The sequence below is a fragment of the Notechis scutatus genome, chromosome 1 (assembly GCF_049901735.1).
Source record: "Notechis scutatus isolate UNSWTSFEM ecotype Mainland chromosome 1, rNotScu1.2, whole genome shotgun sequence".
NCBI lineage: Eukaryota > Metazoa > Chordata > Lepidosauria > Squamata > Elapidae > Notechis > Notechis scutatus.
This window is the reverse complement of record NC_142009.1, coordinates 292,965,432-292,981,938: the sequence shown is the minus strand read 5'-3', so window position 1 is coordinate 292,981,938 and position 16,507 is coordinate 292,965,432. Positions and strand designations below refer to the sequence as shown.

Sequence of the window (16,507 nt, the reverse complement as noted above, 5' to 3'; positions counted from 1 at the left end):
GAACCAAGGATTGGACACTCTGCTGCAATCTCACTATTAATGGATTAAGTTATAATTGGCTGGATCCACACAATATATAGCTATAAACTGTATAGGCAAGTAATGTTCAGAAAATATTTTGGGGCAGATTTGTGGGTAGTAATGGACCTCTGGTTCTCAGCTAATATAACCAACATGGAAAAAGTAACAATTGGGAAAATGATGGGTTAAACCAAGCCAACATTTGTTACCAATTTTTTTTTTAAACAATTTACGTGCAGGGTACATAATATATTTGAAATCAAATTCCATGCACATGGGAAGGACTGTATCTGCATAGTGACCTCAAAAGAGGAGAAAACTTCCTTGCTTTGATCCTGTTGGGAAGCTGAAAATGATTTGCTGTCTCCTTTAAAGGCTGCACTTACAAAATCACGAAAAAACTTTTTAAAAAAAACAACAGCTTCTGTAACTAAGCATTTGCCATGACTACAGCCTTATGTTTGGAGAATGACCTTAGCTGCAGACCAGAAGGGTAATTGCTGGGAAGGAGCCAGAAGCTTAAAACAAATTTGGTGCAATGCAACTGGTGGTTTCCATACCTGGTAACTATGTGAGATTTTCTTTTCCATTCGTCTACATGCTGACAAAAGTGGTGGTTGGGGAAAGTTTTCAAATAAACTTGTCCTCTGATTAGGAACTGGAGGTTATGCCGTTTAACAGTTTTTATTTTGAACCAATCACAAACTGTCAGAGCTAGAACACTAGTTTCATTTGATGCTTCACTTTCAGAAGCTATACATTGTAAGTATAAAACAAAGATTATCAGGATTAATCCCTTTGTAGTCTACTCTTCATTTTAATGTTTCTTTTTAGGAGCAGTGGATTAGAGTACCTAAATAAATTACCCTTGAGAGGTAGGCTGGTAACTCAGGCTCCCATCCGTTTATCCTGCTGTGTAGATTATTTGTGTTTCTAATTTTATATCTGGAGGACACCTAGATTGTGCTTTCCTGGATTAGAGAAAGTGGTCCTGTGCTCTCCATTCACCATATACTCTGTTATTTACACAGTTGTATATGACATGAGTATAATAGGCTGAATGGCTTATTTTGGCAACAACCTTTTACTGCCTTATTTGTAATTTTCTGGTTTTAAAATATGTTTATATATGCTATATGTTGGCTTGTATTTTGCACACTAGTTTAATTTTAAACATATTTATTCATGTATTATAAGACATATTCATCATATGCACCATGTCTCTGTTTGGCTTACAAACAAGAAACACCACTGCTCATTGTCACTTATTCCCTCATTGCCAGAAACAATATTTCCCACACATCAACAGTCAACTTTATTGGGTTCCAGCCTCACTGTATACAAATGCTTGCAGGAAGAGCCAGCTCTCCAAGGTTTTCGAAGGCCAAGAGGGCAGGTACCTGATGTTCTTCAAGGGCAGTTCCATGTAAATTATATTGCAAGACTTCCCAGTCCAGGAATAGATGAAGTGGCACAGAGGGCTAATTTGTGCAGAGGTCCCCCAGCCATGGCTGATAGTGATACCTTGAAAAGAAGCCACACCCAGGAGAATCCCCCAAATGTACACCAGGCCTATCCAGAGGAGTGCAACCCCAGCAAGAACTAGAGATCATGTCTCACCAAATCTAGAAGAATCAAAGACCCAGAGTCACTCGATCTTGATTGAGTGGAATTGGATTCAGTTTCAAACATTTATAGCTGATCCAGCAATAAGACAGTGTTGCATGGTTAGTCGGGGGTAGAGATGCATATTAATAATACCATATTCTGTGCCATCAGATAACTTCACAGCAATCTCATGCAGATGTTAGAGGAGGGGTGAAAGATTTCAGCCCTGAACCACCCCATGTTATAGGGACCTATGGTTTAGCTTCTTTTTTCCATCCAAATAAATAATAGTAAATAGTGGAAGACCGTCAGTTATTTTCTGAGCTCTATGCCAATCACTAGTTCTGAAGATGAGGTAGTAGTGAGACAGTGTTACCCAGGATTGGATGGTCTCATTTACGAGCATGCTTTGTGTTGTGTGCCTTTGACCTTCTACTTTTTCCCTTGTCTCTCTAATCTTCTCTGTTCTACAAAGAATATATGTATGTATAGTGTTCCTGTTCACCTCACATAGTGGGCAAGACTATCCCACTAATTTCCAACCAAATATCAGTGCCCTTGTTGATGCTTATCAGATACATCCTTCTCATTAATAATATCAATAAAAAGGTATGTTGTCTTATATTTTTCATATTTTAATTACTATTTTATAAAGTATTTATTAAAGAGATTTATATGGTTGCCCAACACCCTTTAATAGTACTGTTATAGTACTATTAAAGTAATATTTATAAAATTATTTTTATGTAACAAATGTTTAGCGCGGGATAATCTGAAACTTCATGGAAGGCTCAAGCATTTGGAGACCCCTGACTTCATTGTTTATTAATAAATGTTCATTATAAAATTGATTAGAAATAAAAACTGCCATTACCCTTTCCAGTTTCTAGGTGCTGTACATGTTTTACTGCATGTGACACAACTGAACTGTCTTTTGCTTTAATAACACACTAATGCAATGGATGGCCACCATCAGGTGGTCAAACAAGAGTGATTTCTATTATAATTTCAGTTGCTCTCAGCAAACAATTGAAATGGCCAATATTATGGCAAACCTAAAGACTTTCCAGCCAGAATATGGGATTGGGACAAATGAGCCACTGTTTCGTCTGAGGTCTTGTGCCAAAGGATTGATGGTGAATGCTTGCGCCCATGCACTTTTCTTCTGCAAATTACTCAATGCCACCAAGTAAGGCAAAATATATATACATATCTCTCCTTCCCTCCCTCCCTTCCACCCCTCTCTGTGTTTCTCTCCTCAATTGTGCCTTCAATAAGATCTGACAGAATGGGCACTCTTCTGGTCCCATCTATTAAATTAATGTTTCATAAACTTTTTGAAAAAACTTGTTTTAGGACCCCTTCCCATTTTAAAAAATTACGGAGGTACCCAAAATGATTTTTTATGGGTTGTATTTATTAACATTTACCATATTAAAAATTAAAATTAAAAATCAACATAGGCTGGAAATAATTTTGACTTTGCAGACACCTGAGAGAATCTCAGGGAACCTTCTTAAAGACCACACATTAAGAAACAGTGTATTAAGTAATGTCATCTTAGAGGATCCAGGAGGCAAACCTTCTCTGTCACTGCCCTCTGGAACACTATTCTCCCTAATGTCCCTTCAGCCCCAATTGTAATGTCCTTCAAGGAACTTTATAGACCTAGCTTCTTCCATTGACTCTGCTTCAGGACATTCCATGAATCATGGAGAATGTCCGTTATGGATGTTTTGCTCTGGCAAATCTGTGGAAGCCTATCCCTTGCAATTATTTTATTTCTTTACATTGTTTGCTTTTAATCGTGTACTTGTCTCAGGCAAATGAATGGTCAAAGCAATAGAAATTATAAATAGCTATAAATTATATTTTTAGAGTAAAATAACATGATTAGACAATGTCAAATACGTTAGGAATTACTATTAGACATTTGAAGAATTTGTAGCAATATTAACAAAGATCTTGAATTTTCAATTGTGAATAATAGCAATGTTTAGGAATTCTAAAATGTTATTTTGGGGTATTGAACAGGATGTTTTAGTTGTGAAAAACTCTCAAGGGGCATACTCCCCAACTTCCATAAACTGGATTAAAAATAAAAGTGAGAATAAAATTACAATATTATCTAACCTAAATGTTGCAGGAAATTACAAGACTCAGACTTTGGAATCAGAAATAGTTTTATTTGCGCAAAGGTTCAGAGCAATTTAGCCAAAGCAACATCTGAATGACTTCCTATAGTTTTACACTCACATAAATACATTTCAGAAGCTGCAAACCACAGAAATATAACTTGTCAGCATTTCATTGGTTACTTGAAATACAGCCCCTCTGTTGCTAGGCTACAGTAATGAAATAACTTCCCCTCTTGCTAATCTATGGCAAAGGTGAATTTCCACAGCTTCTAGTTTCCGGCAGTACACTTGTGGTTTTGTTGCAAGGTTATCTGTACAAAGCTTCCTGCTTGACAAATATGAGTGAGTGACTGACAGATGAACCCATGATCTGACATTTTTCATTTCTTTAATACACACATTTCACTATCAAGAAGAACCATGTTAATATCTCCCTAAATGCAATATATTTCTTCTTTTATGTCCTGCCTCACATATGTATAGTATTGGGAACAATAACCTCGAGTCAAAAGTCTTTCCTCTATCAGAAGAAACAAGTTCACATCATTCCAGCTACTGATGAAATAATCATGTTTTAATAAAATGTATAAAAACCAAAAAGGAAGGTATCCAGGGGATGCTATTCCTTAGAGCAATGTTTCTCAACCTTGCTATTAAGATGGGTGGATTCCAACTTCCAGAATTCTCCAACCAATGTGCTGACTAGAGAATTTTGATAGTTGAAGTCCACCCATCTTAAAGCTGCCAAGATGGAAAAAGACTGCCATGGAGAGTATAGGCACTGAGAAGACTTAATTCTGTGGTCCCTGTGGCTGTCCTTATCTATGTGAAGGAACCATGAGTCCAGGAGGATCCAAAGTCACTAAAAGCAGCAGTCTTCTCTTTTCTGTTATAAAATTGGATAGTTCTTTCACTCTAAACTGGGACTGCTGTTTGCTGAAAAGAACTGTCAGTCTAGGCTTTTACATGATAGAATAGCAGAGAGCCAATAAGACTACATAGTATTTTTCAATCTTATCTTTTTAAGGTTAAATATAAAAGTTACATCCATCTGTCCTATGATTTCCCATTCTTTAACTTCTCTTACTGATTGTCATTCAGCACATTGTCATTAGCCTGCATTATTCTTAATGCATTGGATTCTAGTAGTCAGGGTGACCTTAACCAAAGTAGAATAGAACAAAACTGCTGTTTCAGCAAATGCACTTCTAGTGATGCAGCTTAAAGTGGCCATTTTTCTTTTTTTATGAACATATTAGGCTGTTGACTCAAATTCAGCCTATCATTCCAAGATATTTTCTACACAGTTGCCCATTCACACTCTAAGAAATAGATAGCATATATTTTACACTTTGAGTTTTATGTATGTGTATGTAATAATAACTGTTTTGGGGTTTCCCTCAGACAGAAAGAAGATAATTGTGGGGATGTACCCGCTGGTTCCCAAGCTTCTAAGGATAATCAAACATTGAAGATTGGGATTATTGGTGGAGGCCATCTTGGGAAACAACTAGCCAGAACATTGTTACATTTGGGTGCCATTTCAGGAAAGAACATCCAGATCTCCACAAGACGGCCAGAAACTCTGTGTAAGAATCAGGTGTTTGAAAGACATACAAGAAGCTTTATCATACACAAAACTTAAAAGTCTGTTCAATATAGTAGTAGAATTCATGTTCTAATCATATATTGCATGTCCTTTGTATATTTTCCTCCACAACTACTCATCCTTAGTCTCAGCTTATATTTCATTATAGTAACTTATTGATGATTCCTTTTCTTACTTTCAACTGTTGACTTTGAACAGTTGCCAAGCATAATTATGAATTATGAAAAGAATTCACAAAAAGTTACAGTTAAAAACAAGAGCTGGTAAATATTATAGTTACAGTAAGATTTCTTGCTGCCAAATCATAGGAAACAAATACAAAAAGTCTCAGAGTTTGTTTAAAAGGAATAATGTTTAGTTGTATCCAATGGCACCTTTTGTCTTGGGGAAAAGTGCTCCAGTTTATGATAAGCAGGGAAATGAGTGTTTGCTAAAGACTGACCCAGTTAGCTGCCACTTTCCCATTGAAAAATCCAATTTATAAAAACAGAGGTGTTTTCTTTCATCATCATTACCATAGATATTCTTGGGACTCAAAAGGAAAATGAAACCTATAAAATCAAAGTAAAATATAATTTGGTAATAACTATTACATTACAGGTAGTCCTCGACTTATAACCTTTTGTTTAGCAACTCTTTTAAATGACTTACAACCAGTATTCACACAACGATCACAGCATCCCCATGGTCATGTGATCAAAATCCAGGTGCTTGGCAATTGGTATCTATTTACCATGGTTGCAGCATCCCAAGGTCACGTGATCTCCATTCACAACTTTCCCAGGCAGCTTCTGATAAACAAAGTCAATGAGGGAACCCAGATTTGCTTAACAAGCACATGATTCACTGAATTAAGTGATTCACTAACAACCATGGCAAAAAAGAGGCAAGACTCACTTAGCAACCATCTTTAACAATGGAAGTTCTGGTCCCAATTGTGGTCATAAGTCAAGGACTACTTGTGGAAGAAACTAAACGTTATCCCTCCCTCCAATCCACATATCCTGGCTTCTGTTTTTTTTTTTTTTCCTTCATATTTTTAGAAGGAATTTATGTTTCTCTATTAATTTCCATCTGGTGTGGTTTTATTTTATATCATAGTAATGCCCGAATTACAATCTTTATTATTTTTATGAAGATTTGTATGCAACTAATGAATGCTATTTTTTTAGAGAGATGGAGCACACACACATTGCACCAGTGATGAGAAGACTGTTATTGTACTCTGTAGTCTATGTTCTTTGATTTCAGTTCCCATAATCCCTGATCACTAGCCATCCTAGCCAAGACTGATAGGATGACATAAAGATACTGTATGTATCTTTATTGTGATCATTGATCAGCATAAATATATAAAATATAAAGAGTATAAAACAGAGGTGGTATTAAGCAGGTTCTCACCAGTTCTGGAGAACTGGTAGTGGAAATTTTGAGTAGTTTGGAGAACCGGTAGCGGAAATTTTGAGTAGTTTGGAGAACCGTAGTGGAAATTTTGAGTAGTTTGGAGAACCGGTGCGGAAATTTTGAGTAGTTTGGAGAACCGTAGCGGAAATTTTGAGTAGTTTGGAGAACCGGGCGGAAATTTTGAGTAGTTGGAGAACCGGTAGCGGAAATTTTGAGTAGTTTGGAGAACCGGTAGCGGAAATTTTGAGTAGTTTGGAGAACCGTGCGGAAATTTTGAGTAGTTTGGAGAACTGGTAGTGGAAATTTTGAGTAGTTTGGAGAACGTGGCGGAAATTTTGAGTAGTTTGGAGAACTGGTAGTGGAAATTTTGAGTAGTTTGGAGAACCGGTAGGAAATTTTGAGTAGTTTGGAATACCACCTCTAACTGGTCCCATCGCCATCTATTCTCTGCCTCCCAAGACCCAGGTGATCGGCTGGGTCTTTTGTTGCCCTATACAGGAGAACAGAGCTGGAAAGCATGTCAGTGGGGTGTGGAGAGAATGGGGATTTTACAGTATCCTTCCCCTACCACGCCCACCAAGCCACACCATGCCCACCAAGCCATGCCCACAGAACCAGTAGTAAAAAAAATTGAATCCCACCACTGGTATAAAATCAATAATTATAACATAAAAACAATTTGTGTCTACAATTTGCTAAGGATAACAACTATAAAATAAAAAGAGCAGGAGACAGAAAGTATAGGTCTGCTATAAAAGGGGTCCCCAGCCCTTGGACCAGCACTGATCCACAGCATGGCAGAAACCAGGCCACACAAACAAGCAAACCCCCATCTATGGGATGCAAGCAGCATGGGAAACCACACTCCCTCCAGTTCGCAGAAAAACCTCTCTCTGCAGAATTGGTTCCTGGTGCTCAAAAGGTTGGGGGCCACTGTGTTATAAGATCAAATATGAGCTGTCTAAAAAAAAGCTAAAAGAAGAAGGTGCAACAGCAATAGTATCTGGAAGAGCAAATGAGTGGAAATGGACAGCCATAGTGTGGTAGTTAGGCATAAGTCAAACAACCGGAGTTGTTAAGCTGTCTCTCAAGTTCAGTATTGTAACAAATTAACGTGCTTATCTTTCTGGAGATTTAGAAGGAAACTAAAGATTGCAGCCTCTTCAGTTTAAGTTTTGGTTTTTTAAAAAATAATAATTTTTTTTTACAACAAAAACAAACACATAACACCATCTTTAAGTTCAACAGTGTGTCTGTAGGGTACATGTATCTTGTGCACATAATAATATTATCATATATTTCTTACTTGTTTATATATATAAAACCATTCTAATTAATATTTTATCTCGCATTGGTCAATTATTATATTATCATTAATATTGTAATTATTATCTTTAAAAAATATATTTCATCCTTACCTAAATTATATTCATTCTCTTGCTCAATCTAAGTCAATTAATTGTAATATATTATTACTATTAACACATGTTTCCGTTTCTTACTCTTCTGTCTAACCATTCATAAAAGTTAAAGTTTTGTTCTATTGGAGAAGAAATTAAATATTCCCTTTTTCATTATATTGTTTTTAGTAGAATTCCACAAGCTAGGAGTTGAATGTGTCTATAACAACAAGCAGCTGATAAGCTGGGCAGATGTTGCTTTTCTCTGCTGTCTTCCATGTCATCTTCCACATATATGTTCTGAAATTCATGATTCTCTCAAAAACACTTGTATTATATATAGCCTGGTCACAGCAATCCCTTTGGACAGGTATTGTGCATTATGATATCGTTGCTAATTTGAATTGAAAACCAAAAAATATCATGTTCCCTTCCAAATGTTTATTCCTAGAACGGCCCAATATATGAGTCTGCATATATATGAACATTATATGAGTGCAATTACCAGAAATGGAATTTGGCTGTGCACATCTTAGGTCTTTTATATGAATAAGAATGGCATTGTAGTAGACTCTTTTGTCAAATAGTGAAAGCCAGACTTTAATATTAAGGTTACTGCCATTTCTGCCATATGTTTTGTAGTTACATTTCAAAGGTATAAACATGGCTGTTGTTGTAACTGAGCATATATCTTTTTTACTGTGTCCATGTACGATAGAACAAGAAATCAATACATATACATAACATGCCCATTTTGTGTACGTACAGTATATTAACAATAATTGGCTGAAGGAAGTAGCTGAAAATTGGCATGATTCACAGATACATATTTTTGCACCCTTGCTTTTTGATGTTTAATCCAACAGCATAATCTTACTTCCTTTCAGATTGAAGCAACTGATGTCCTCCTGTTCAATCCTGAGGCCACAATACAAGTGCTCTGAGAACAGCTCTTTTTCTATATGGGAGGCTAACAGGACAGTTCTGGAAGCCCTCAAAGATACAGCAGTTATCCAGGCGACATCTCCTTGCAACTCCAAGAGTAGGCTGACTTTTGCAAGCCTTTTCCCCTTGTTCTTTTATAACTATCTGTGTCCTGTCCAGAAAATTAGTGTCAGTGACGATGCAATAAGCTATGGGCACTATTAGCCCCTGTGATGCCTGACCCATCCATGCAGCAGAATGTGGTGGCAAAGGTGGCTATAGAAAAGCCAATTGAGGAATGTTCAAAACAGGAGCAGTGCAAGCATTTTTCCTTTATTAGCTTGTATTTTACAGTTGAAGCTTTAAACAATGTTCTCCAACTTGATGTTTTCCATTGGCCATTATGACTCAAGAGTGATGGGAGGGCAACAGGTCAAAGAAGGCTATTAAAGAGGCACGGTGAACTAAGCATGAAAGAAAATATTTCCTTATTTTTCAGGTGAAATAGCTGTCAACATGAAGTGGCTGGCAGCTGTATTTTATACAGCTCTAAATAGCTATACCGAACAACACTTATCCTATACAAAGGCTCTGGGATTGCTCAATCAAGTATGTTTTTGTGAAGGCAATGCCACCACCTCATCTCCATTTCTAGTTTGTGAACATTTTATCAACCAAGCTTTTGCTTCCTCCTTGGCTGCTGATGAGTAAGTAAAATCCAGTAGAAAGTTGTTCTGTTTAATCTTGTTTTATCCAACAATTTTCATAATGCATCATTTGTGGAATTTATGAGCAATATTTAGTGGCTTAATTTTTTAAGAGAAATAATATGAATAACTCTCCCAGAAAGTCACAAAGTACAGGAGCTTCTGTCCTGACAAGCTCATCCAATGTCCCCCTCCCACATCAAATCCCCAATAACACATCAGGATTCCAATGGTATAAGAGAATGGTGCTTATACATGCTGGCTCCTTCCTTCCTGTACCTCAGCTTGAGACCTATCGGTGCATCATACCCAATCTGTGTCCTTGCGTAATTCAGTCTGCATTTTTCAGAATTTGTCCCATGTTCCACTTCAGACTGCGCTGCTTCTAAGCCATCATGTGGAGGCTACTGAAAACACAATTTGCCTTTGTAGCAATATTGTCATAAATTGAAGACATTTCTCTTATGAGTAATCCTGAATGTAAAAATGATTTTATGTACATTTTGTGATGTAAATACGTTGAGGCTAGCACAGAAGCTCTGTATATAGGTAGTCCTCGACTTACGGCTGGTTGCTTAGCAATTATTAGAAGTTATGACTTATCTGATAAAAGGCAGCCACAACCTGTTTTGAAATTCTGATGCCTATGTACCTATGGCCACATAATTGCATTTCGAGTGTTTGTGTGGCCATGGTGGCAATCTTGGGCTTATGCCAGGTCATCACTGGCCCGACCTATAAGGCTGGCCATTACATCTGGCTTTTATCTTGGAGAAGATAGAATACGATCTAGTTCTGGGGAATATTTCTTGCAGTCTCTTGTCACAGGCAGATCACTTATATTTATTTATTTATTTATTTATTTATTTATTTATTTATTTGATTTGTCAATTGTTTCCAAGATAATAAGTATAAGTGTATACATAGTTGTGAATACATGAAATGGGTACATATAAGAAAAATAAAAGAATAGAGAAACAATAGGACAGGGACGGTAGGCACGTTGGTGCGCTTATGCACGCCCCTACAGACCTCTTAGGAAAGGGGTGAGGTCAATGGTAGACAGTCTAAGGTTAAAGTTTTTGGGGTTTGGGGAAGAGACTACAGAGTCGGGTAGAGTATTCCAGACATTGACCACTCTATTGCTGAAGTCGTATTTCCTGCAATCAAGTTTGGTGCGGTTTACTTTGAGTTTGTATCTATTGTTTGCTCTTGTGTTGTTATGGTTGAAGCTGAAGTATTCATTGACAGGTAGGACATTGCAATGTATGATTTTATATACCATGCTTAAGTCAGACCGAAGACGGCGTAATTCAAGGTTTTCTAGTTCTAGAATTTCAAGTCTGGTGGCATAAGGTATTCTACAACGAGTAGAAGAGTGGAGAACTCTTCTTGTGAAATATTTCTGGACTTTCTCAATTGTGCTAATATCAGATACGTAATGAGGGTTCCAGACTGATGAACTGTATTCGAGTATTGGTCTAGCAAATGTTTTGTATGCTCTGGTTAGTAGTGTGATATTACCAGAGAAAAAGCTACGTAGGATTAGGTTAACAACTCTTAATGCCTTTTGGCTATGTAGTTGCAGTGGGCTCTAGCACTCAGATCATTAGAGGTGAGTATTCCAAGGTCCTTTACAGAGCTTGGGTCATCAACAAGGTCTTGACTATTCAGCTTGTATTTTATTTTCTGATTTTTTTTGCCAATATGTAAGACAGAGCATTTATTTGTTGAGATTTGAAGTTGCCATTTGTTTGACCATTCGGATACATAGTCAAGATCTTTTGTAGGGTAGCAGTATTGTCTGTGGTATTGAACAGCTTTACATCATCAGCGAAGAGAACGCAATTGCTCTTAATATGATCACAGAGGTCGTTTATGTAGAGTATGAAGAGAGTTGGTCCTAGAACACTGCCCTGAGGGACACCACTATTGACAGGTACTGGATTTGATAGGACGCTCCCGATTTTGACCATTTGTTGTCTGTTTGACAGGAATGCTTCTATCCAGTTATTCAGTTGTCCAGATATACCATAGGATTTTATTTTTAGGAGTAGTTTGTCGTGTACCACTGAATCAAAGGCTTTACAGAAGTCTATGTAGATTGCGTCTATTGCTTTGCCCTGGTCGAGTTGTGTCGTCCATATGTTTTTGCAGTGTAAGAGTTGCAGATTACAGGATAGTTTTTTTCTGAAACCAAATTGTTTATTGGAGAGTAGGTTGTTTGTCTCTAAGTGGAGGATGATGGATTGGTTAATAATTGATTCCATGACTTTGCAGGTGACACAGCATAAGGAGATTGGCCTGTAATTTTCGACTAGGCTTGGGTCTCCCTTTTTGAAGATGGGGATGACTGTGGCTTGTGACCATAGGTTAGGCAAGGAGCTGGTCCTGAAAGATTTTTCAAAGATTTTTCAAACATTGTCTTCTGTGAAATCGATATGTATTAGGTCATTGTTGTTATCTGTGGTACGGCTAGGAAATATTGGGCATGATCCATTGCTGTTTACAAATACTGAGCCGAAGAATGTGTTAAAGATGTTGGCTTTAATGGTGTCGTCAGCAGTCTTTACCATCAGGTCCTATCAAGGGAGGGATGGACCTTGAGTCTTTTAGTTTGTTGTTTACAAAATTGTAAAAAGCACGGGTGGAATTGGTGCTTAGAAGGTTTTCTTCTTGTTTAATGTGATAATTGGTGCATTCGGTCTTTATCTGGTGGCATAAATTTTTGTATCGGTTTTTGAAATTGGCAACGTGACCAGATTTGTTTTTCCGCCAGAGTGATCTCTTTTTGGATTGAAGTTTCCTTATTGATATGGGTAATCTTCTTTTTGTTTTGTTTTGGGAGTTGTTGTTGGAACATATAGTTTGATGACTCTTTTGATTTCAAGTAAGAATATGTTGTAATGGTCTTCAACGGTATTGCATCCAGAGAATAGAGATTGCCAATCAAGGGATGAGAGGTCGTTGTCTATAAGATCATAGTTGCCTTTTTGAAGTTATAATTGGGGATTACATCATTGTGGTGATTTTTGTGTGGACGTATGTTGAGACAAAAGTCAATCATATTGTGGTCACTGCTGGAAAAGGGTTCTTTAGTTTGTATTCCGTAAATTAAATTCAAGCTATTGCAGAAGATGAGATCGAGGCAGTTGTTTAGTCTAGTGTTGTTGGTTACTAGTTGTTCCAGTCCCAGATTTGTAATAGCATTGTAGAAGGTTGTGTGTATGATTTCAGTTGTACAATTATTTAGGGTCCAGTCGATATGAGGTAGATTGAAATCACCAAGAAAGATAAAAGGGTATGGGCAGGATGCAGCCCATGTTAGTAATGTATTTAGCTTGTTTACATGTTCGATGTCATAACCAGGTGCTCTGTAACATAGTAAGAATCGAATTATGATATTTAAGGATAGTTCACAGATGATGGTTTCAGGAAGGGCAAGCTCCTGGGTAACTTGGATATTTTTTAGATGTAACGATTTTTTATAGAATATAGCAACACCACCTCCTCGACGATTTTCACGATCTGATCGGTAAACATGATAGTCTCTTACTGTGGTAATGGAGTCGGGAGAGATGCATTGAGCCATGTTTCACAGACAAATATAATGTCGGTTAGCCATATTTAGGAGGATGAGAAATTCAGGTATTTTATTCACGAGGCTTCTTGCATTGAGTAGTTTGCATTTAAGTCCGGCAGTAGTTGGAATTGAGGTAGTTGGGGCGTGCGTGCCTAGTCTTGGGTGATGGTGGATGGGTTGAGGTAGGGTTGTTGTTGAGGGTAAAAGTTGAGTATTGGGTTGCGTGGCTTACTTTTGATACAGTCAGCATGGTAGTCAATGTACAGGTCCTTCTCTCCATTGTCTAGACGGTTTTTGAGTTCGATGCGGAGTACACGGGAGCGGGCACGTTGCTGTATGGTTAGGTCAGGGCGGCAACGGAGGTTCTTGTGGTTGGTGTTGGTTTTGGCGAGTGAGTTTATAGTATAAATGAATTTACGTTTGCTTGATTCATTTTTGCAAATGACCCTGCACAAGCGTGGGGCCACAGTGCCGTCTCTATTTTTGAGCTCTCGGTCGATGCGGAAATGTCAAGTATTTCATCAGCGGAGATGGTTGATGCTTGATAATCTCTGATGATGTTTCGGACAGTTGTGATGTCATCATTGACATTGATGTCTTCTAGACCAAATAAGATGGCGTTTGGACGTTTCCGTTCACGCTCAACAGCTTCTCTGATGAGGATTGGGATATCAATATTTGTCTGGGTTGTGTTTATTTGTGGATTGGGTTTTGGATTGGATTGTGCTTGTGACGATGGGATTACCTGAAGCTACTTGCATCTGCAGAGAAGAAGGGTCAATTGAGATGCTGTTCTACCCCCAAAGGACCTGATGGGTCTCAGCCTGGAGTTTCAAATAGTGATTGGGGATTTTGCCATCTTCCCATTCTGTAGAGTGCCTTGTTAATCTCTGGATTACAGAGGCAACCACAACAAGATCATCTCTTGAATAACAACAAACAAATAACAACTAAAAAAAACATAACAAAACAACTCATGGATAAAATATCTTAAAAATAAAAAAAGTGATGGCCCAATCGAGTTAAAATATTTTCAAGAAAAGTCCTGTCTTTAACATCTTTCTGAATGCAATCAAAAAGGGACCAACTCAGAGTTCCCAAACATTTTTAGTTCCTGGTTATTTCAGTGACCCTAGACCAGAACTCTGAACTAACAGCTAATATTTTACACAGTGGCAGATTTGAAGTACTGCTGTGCTTTCCTTGAAACTTTAAAAGCCCCCAGGGCAGCACATGCATATTTTGGGAGCTGCAGGGCTGGTGTTAACTCCACAGAAGAGTTTTCAGAGAACTAAGTACCTATTGGCTTCAGTTCTCCCAAAGTAGGGTACTGGAGTAGGTTCTGTTTAGATGACCTATTTGGAGTAAGTGATAAATTGCATACATACAAAAAGAACCTATGATAGATGCCTGAAGAACCTTTAGAGACTGAAGCTTAATCATTAAATGTACTCCCATTTCCATTCCTTTACCTCTGCAGTGATAAAACAGTTACCATATAACTTCAGGACCCATACATAATACACTTTTCTTTTCTAGTTCCTTCCCCTGGTTTGATATAACAACTGTCCAGCTAAAAGACTCGCCTCTTAGCCAGTCTCTTGAAACAAATACATCACTTCAAGAATTCATTGCTTCATCTTACTTTAACATGATAACAGCATTGGCCAAGAAAAGTGAAGATTTGACGACATCTATGACTAAAAAGATACCTCTCTCAGCAGTGTTGCTGAAACCCACTAAGTCACTGGTTTTTCAAATTGATGAAATGTCTGCAAAGAAAACAGAAGAGACATCCAGTACTGATTCTGAAGACTTATAAATTATCCAAGCTGTTAGAAGTGGAAATATTCTTTTGCTCTCATTTTTATCATTAAAAGAACTTTGGGAGCAGCGTCTACAATGTTATAAGAATTCAAATGGTAAATATTAATGAAAGCCAATTGAAAATTACATTTTGCAGTGAAAATTTAGGCATAAATGCAAAATAGAAGGAAAATTCTAAAAAAACAATTAACATGATTTATACTGTATATCCCCCTTTCTATCATACTTGTCCATCTTGCATTCACATGAATACACTAATGTGTTTCACTATCATTTTGTGCACAGATTCCACTATGTCATATACCCTGTCATATTTGGTATTTTAATTGAAGTTTGTGTTTTATTGTATCTTTTAGATCTGAAGTGATTACCCCTTTGGCTTTCATGTCTACTTTTCAGACATAAATTATGTTCTAAATAATGTATTTATAAGTTTGGTTATTTGATTTTTCATGTTGCTTCACTGTGAATTTATTTAAAACTTAAGGAATTTATTTAGAACTTAAGGAAAACTTAATTAATAAAATACAATTGGCTTAACTAAATATTGTTGCATATTTGATCATTATAAACATTTTATAATGCATGGAACATTTTAAGCAGCACTGTCTGACTTTAATGTTTTTGTAAGGGATGCTGTCAATTGATATGAAATATTTAAAGCAACTCATTAATGTGTGGCAGCTGTCTTGAAGCCCCATATATTCTTATAAGACTCCTCATAGGACAAATGATAAAACTTCATCATAAATAACGGTAAGAACAATCCTCTGTGTTTACATATGACTTTATTTTGCATTACTGATGTGCAAAAATTTTGCATCCATCAGTAAGCACTTCCTCCATGATATCCTATTTATTAAATTTAGGATTAGGATACAGCATCCATATACAATTTTGTTCACACTGAAAACTGAAATAGAAATGCAGAAATAGTTACAATGTAATATCTGAAATATGTGAACAATAAATATTTTTCTTATTTTGAGAAAAATGAACTGGCTTCTTGTAGTTCTTCACATGGTGGAGTTGAAAGCTGTAGTTCTTCATATGGTGGAGTTGGAGGCTTTGGTTCATATTCTTGTAACCTTGCTTCTTGAACAAACTGAGAATAACTAAGAGCATCACTGCGCTTTCCAGTTCGTGTCTTTTGTTCTAAGAACAAACCAATGTTATCTCGAGGCGGGAGAGAGATACTTCTTTCAAAACGGGGGCTCCTCAATTTGCAGCAATTCTCGTACATGCTTTGAAATTTCCTGCAAAGAAAAAAAGAGGAAAAAAAGTCT

The 16,507-nt window shown here is 37.1% G+C and overlaps 1 protein-coding gene across 2 annotated transcripts; it reads left to right on the top strand.

The window, feature by feature from the left end:
- The first annotated feature begins 36 nt into the window (after window positions 1–36).
- NOXRED1 (NADP dependent oxidoreductase domain containing 1) lies at window positions 37–16,028 on the top strand. 2 transcript variants are annotated; one of them, XM_087952007.1, is made up of 7 exons: window positions 37–2,238; window positions 2,642–2,818; window positions 5,172–5,356; window positions 8,370–8,550; window positions 9,068–9,222; window positions 9,604–9,811; window positions 14,934–16,028. In XM_087952007.1, the coding sequence occupies exons 2-7, from the start codon at window positions 2,664–2,666 to the stop codon at window positions 15,214–15,216; spliced, it is 1,167 nt and encodes a 388-aa protein (XP_087808133.1). In that variant the 5' UTR covers window positions 37–2,238; window positions 2,642–2,663; the 3' UTR covers window positions 15,217–16,028. The 2 variants fall into 2 exon arrangements, with proteins under 2 accessions (XP_087808133.1, XP_026520148.2); XM_026664363.2 differs by having other exon boundaries at window positions 37–2,818.
- The last annotated feature ends 479 nt before the right edge of the window (window positions 16,029–16,507 follow it).

Excerpts from the sequence above, each read along its gene's own strand:
- NOXRED1 (XM_026664363.2), top strand. The coding sequence starts at position 2,583 with ATGCAATGGATGGCCACCATCAGGTGGTCAAACAAGAGTGATTTCTAT. Across the intron at positions 2,819-5,171 it reads AAATTACTCAATGCCACCAA|ACAGAAAGAAGATAATTGTG; the intron begins GTAAGGCAAAAT and ends GGTTTCCCTCAG. Across the intron at positions 9,223-9,603 it reads ATCTCCTTGCAACTCCAAGA|GTGAAATAGCTGTCAACATG; the intron begins GTAGGCTGACTT and ends CTTATTTTTCAG.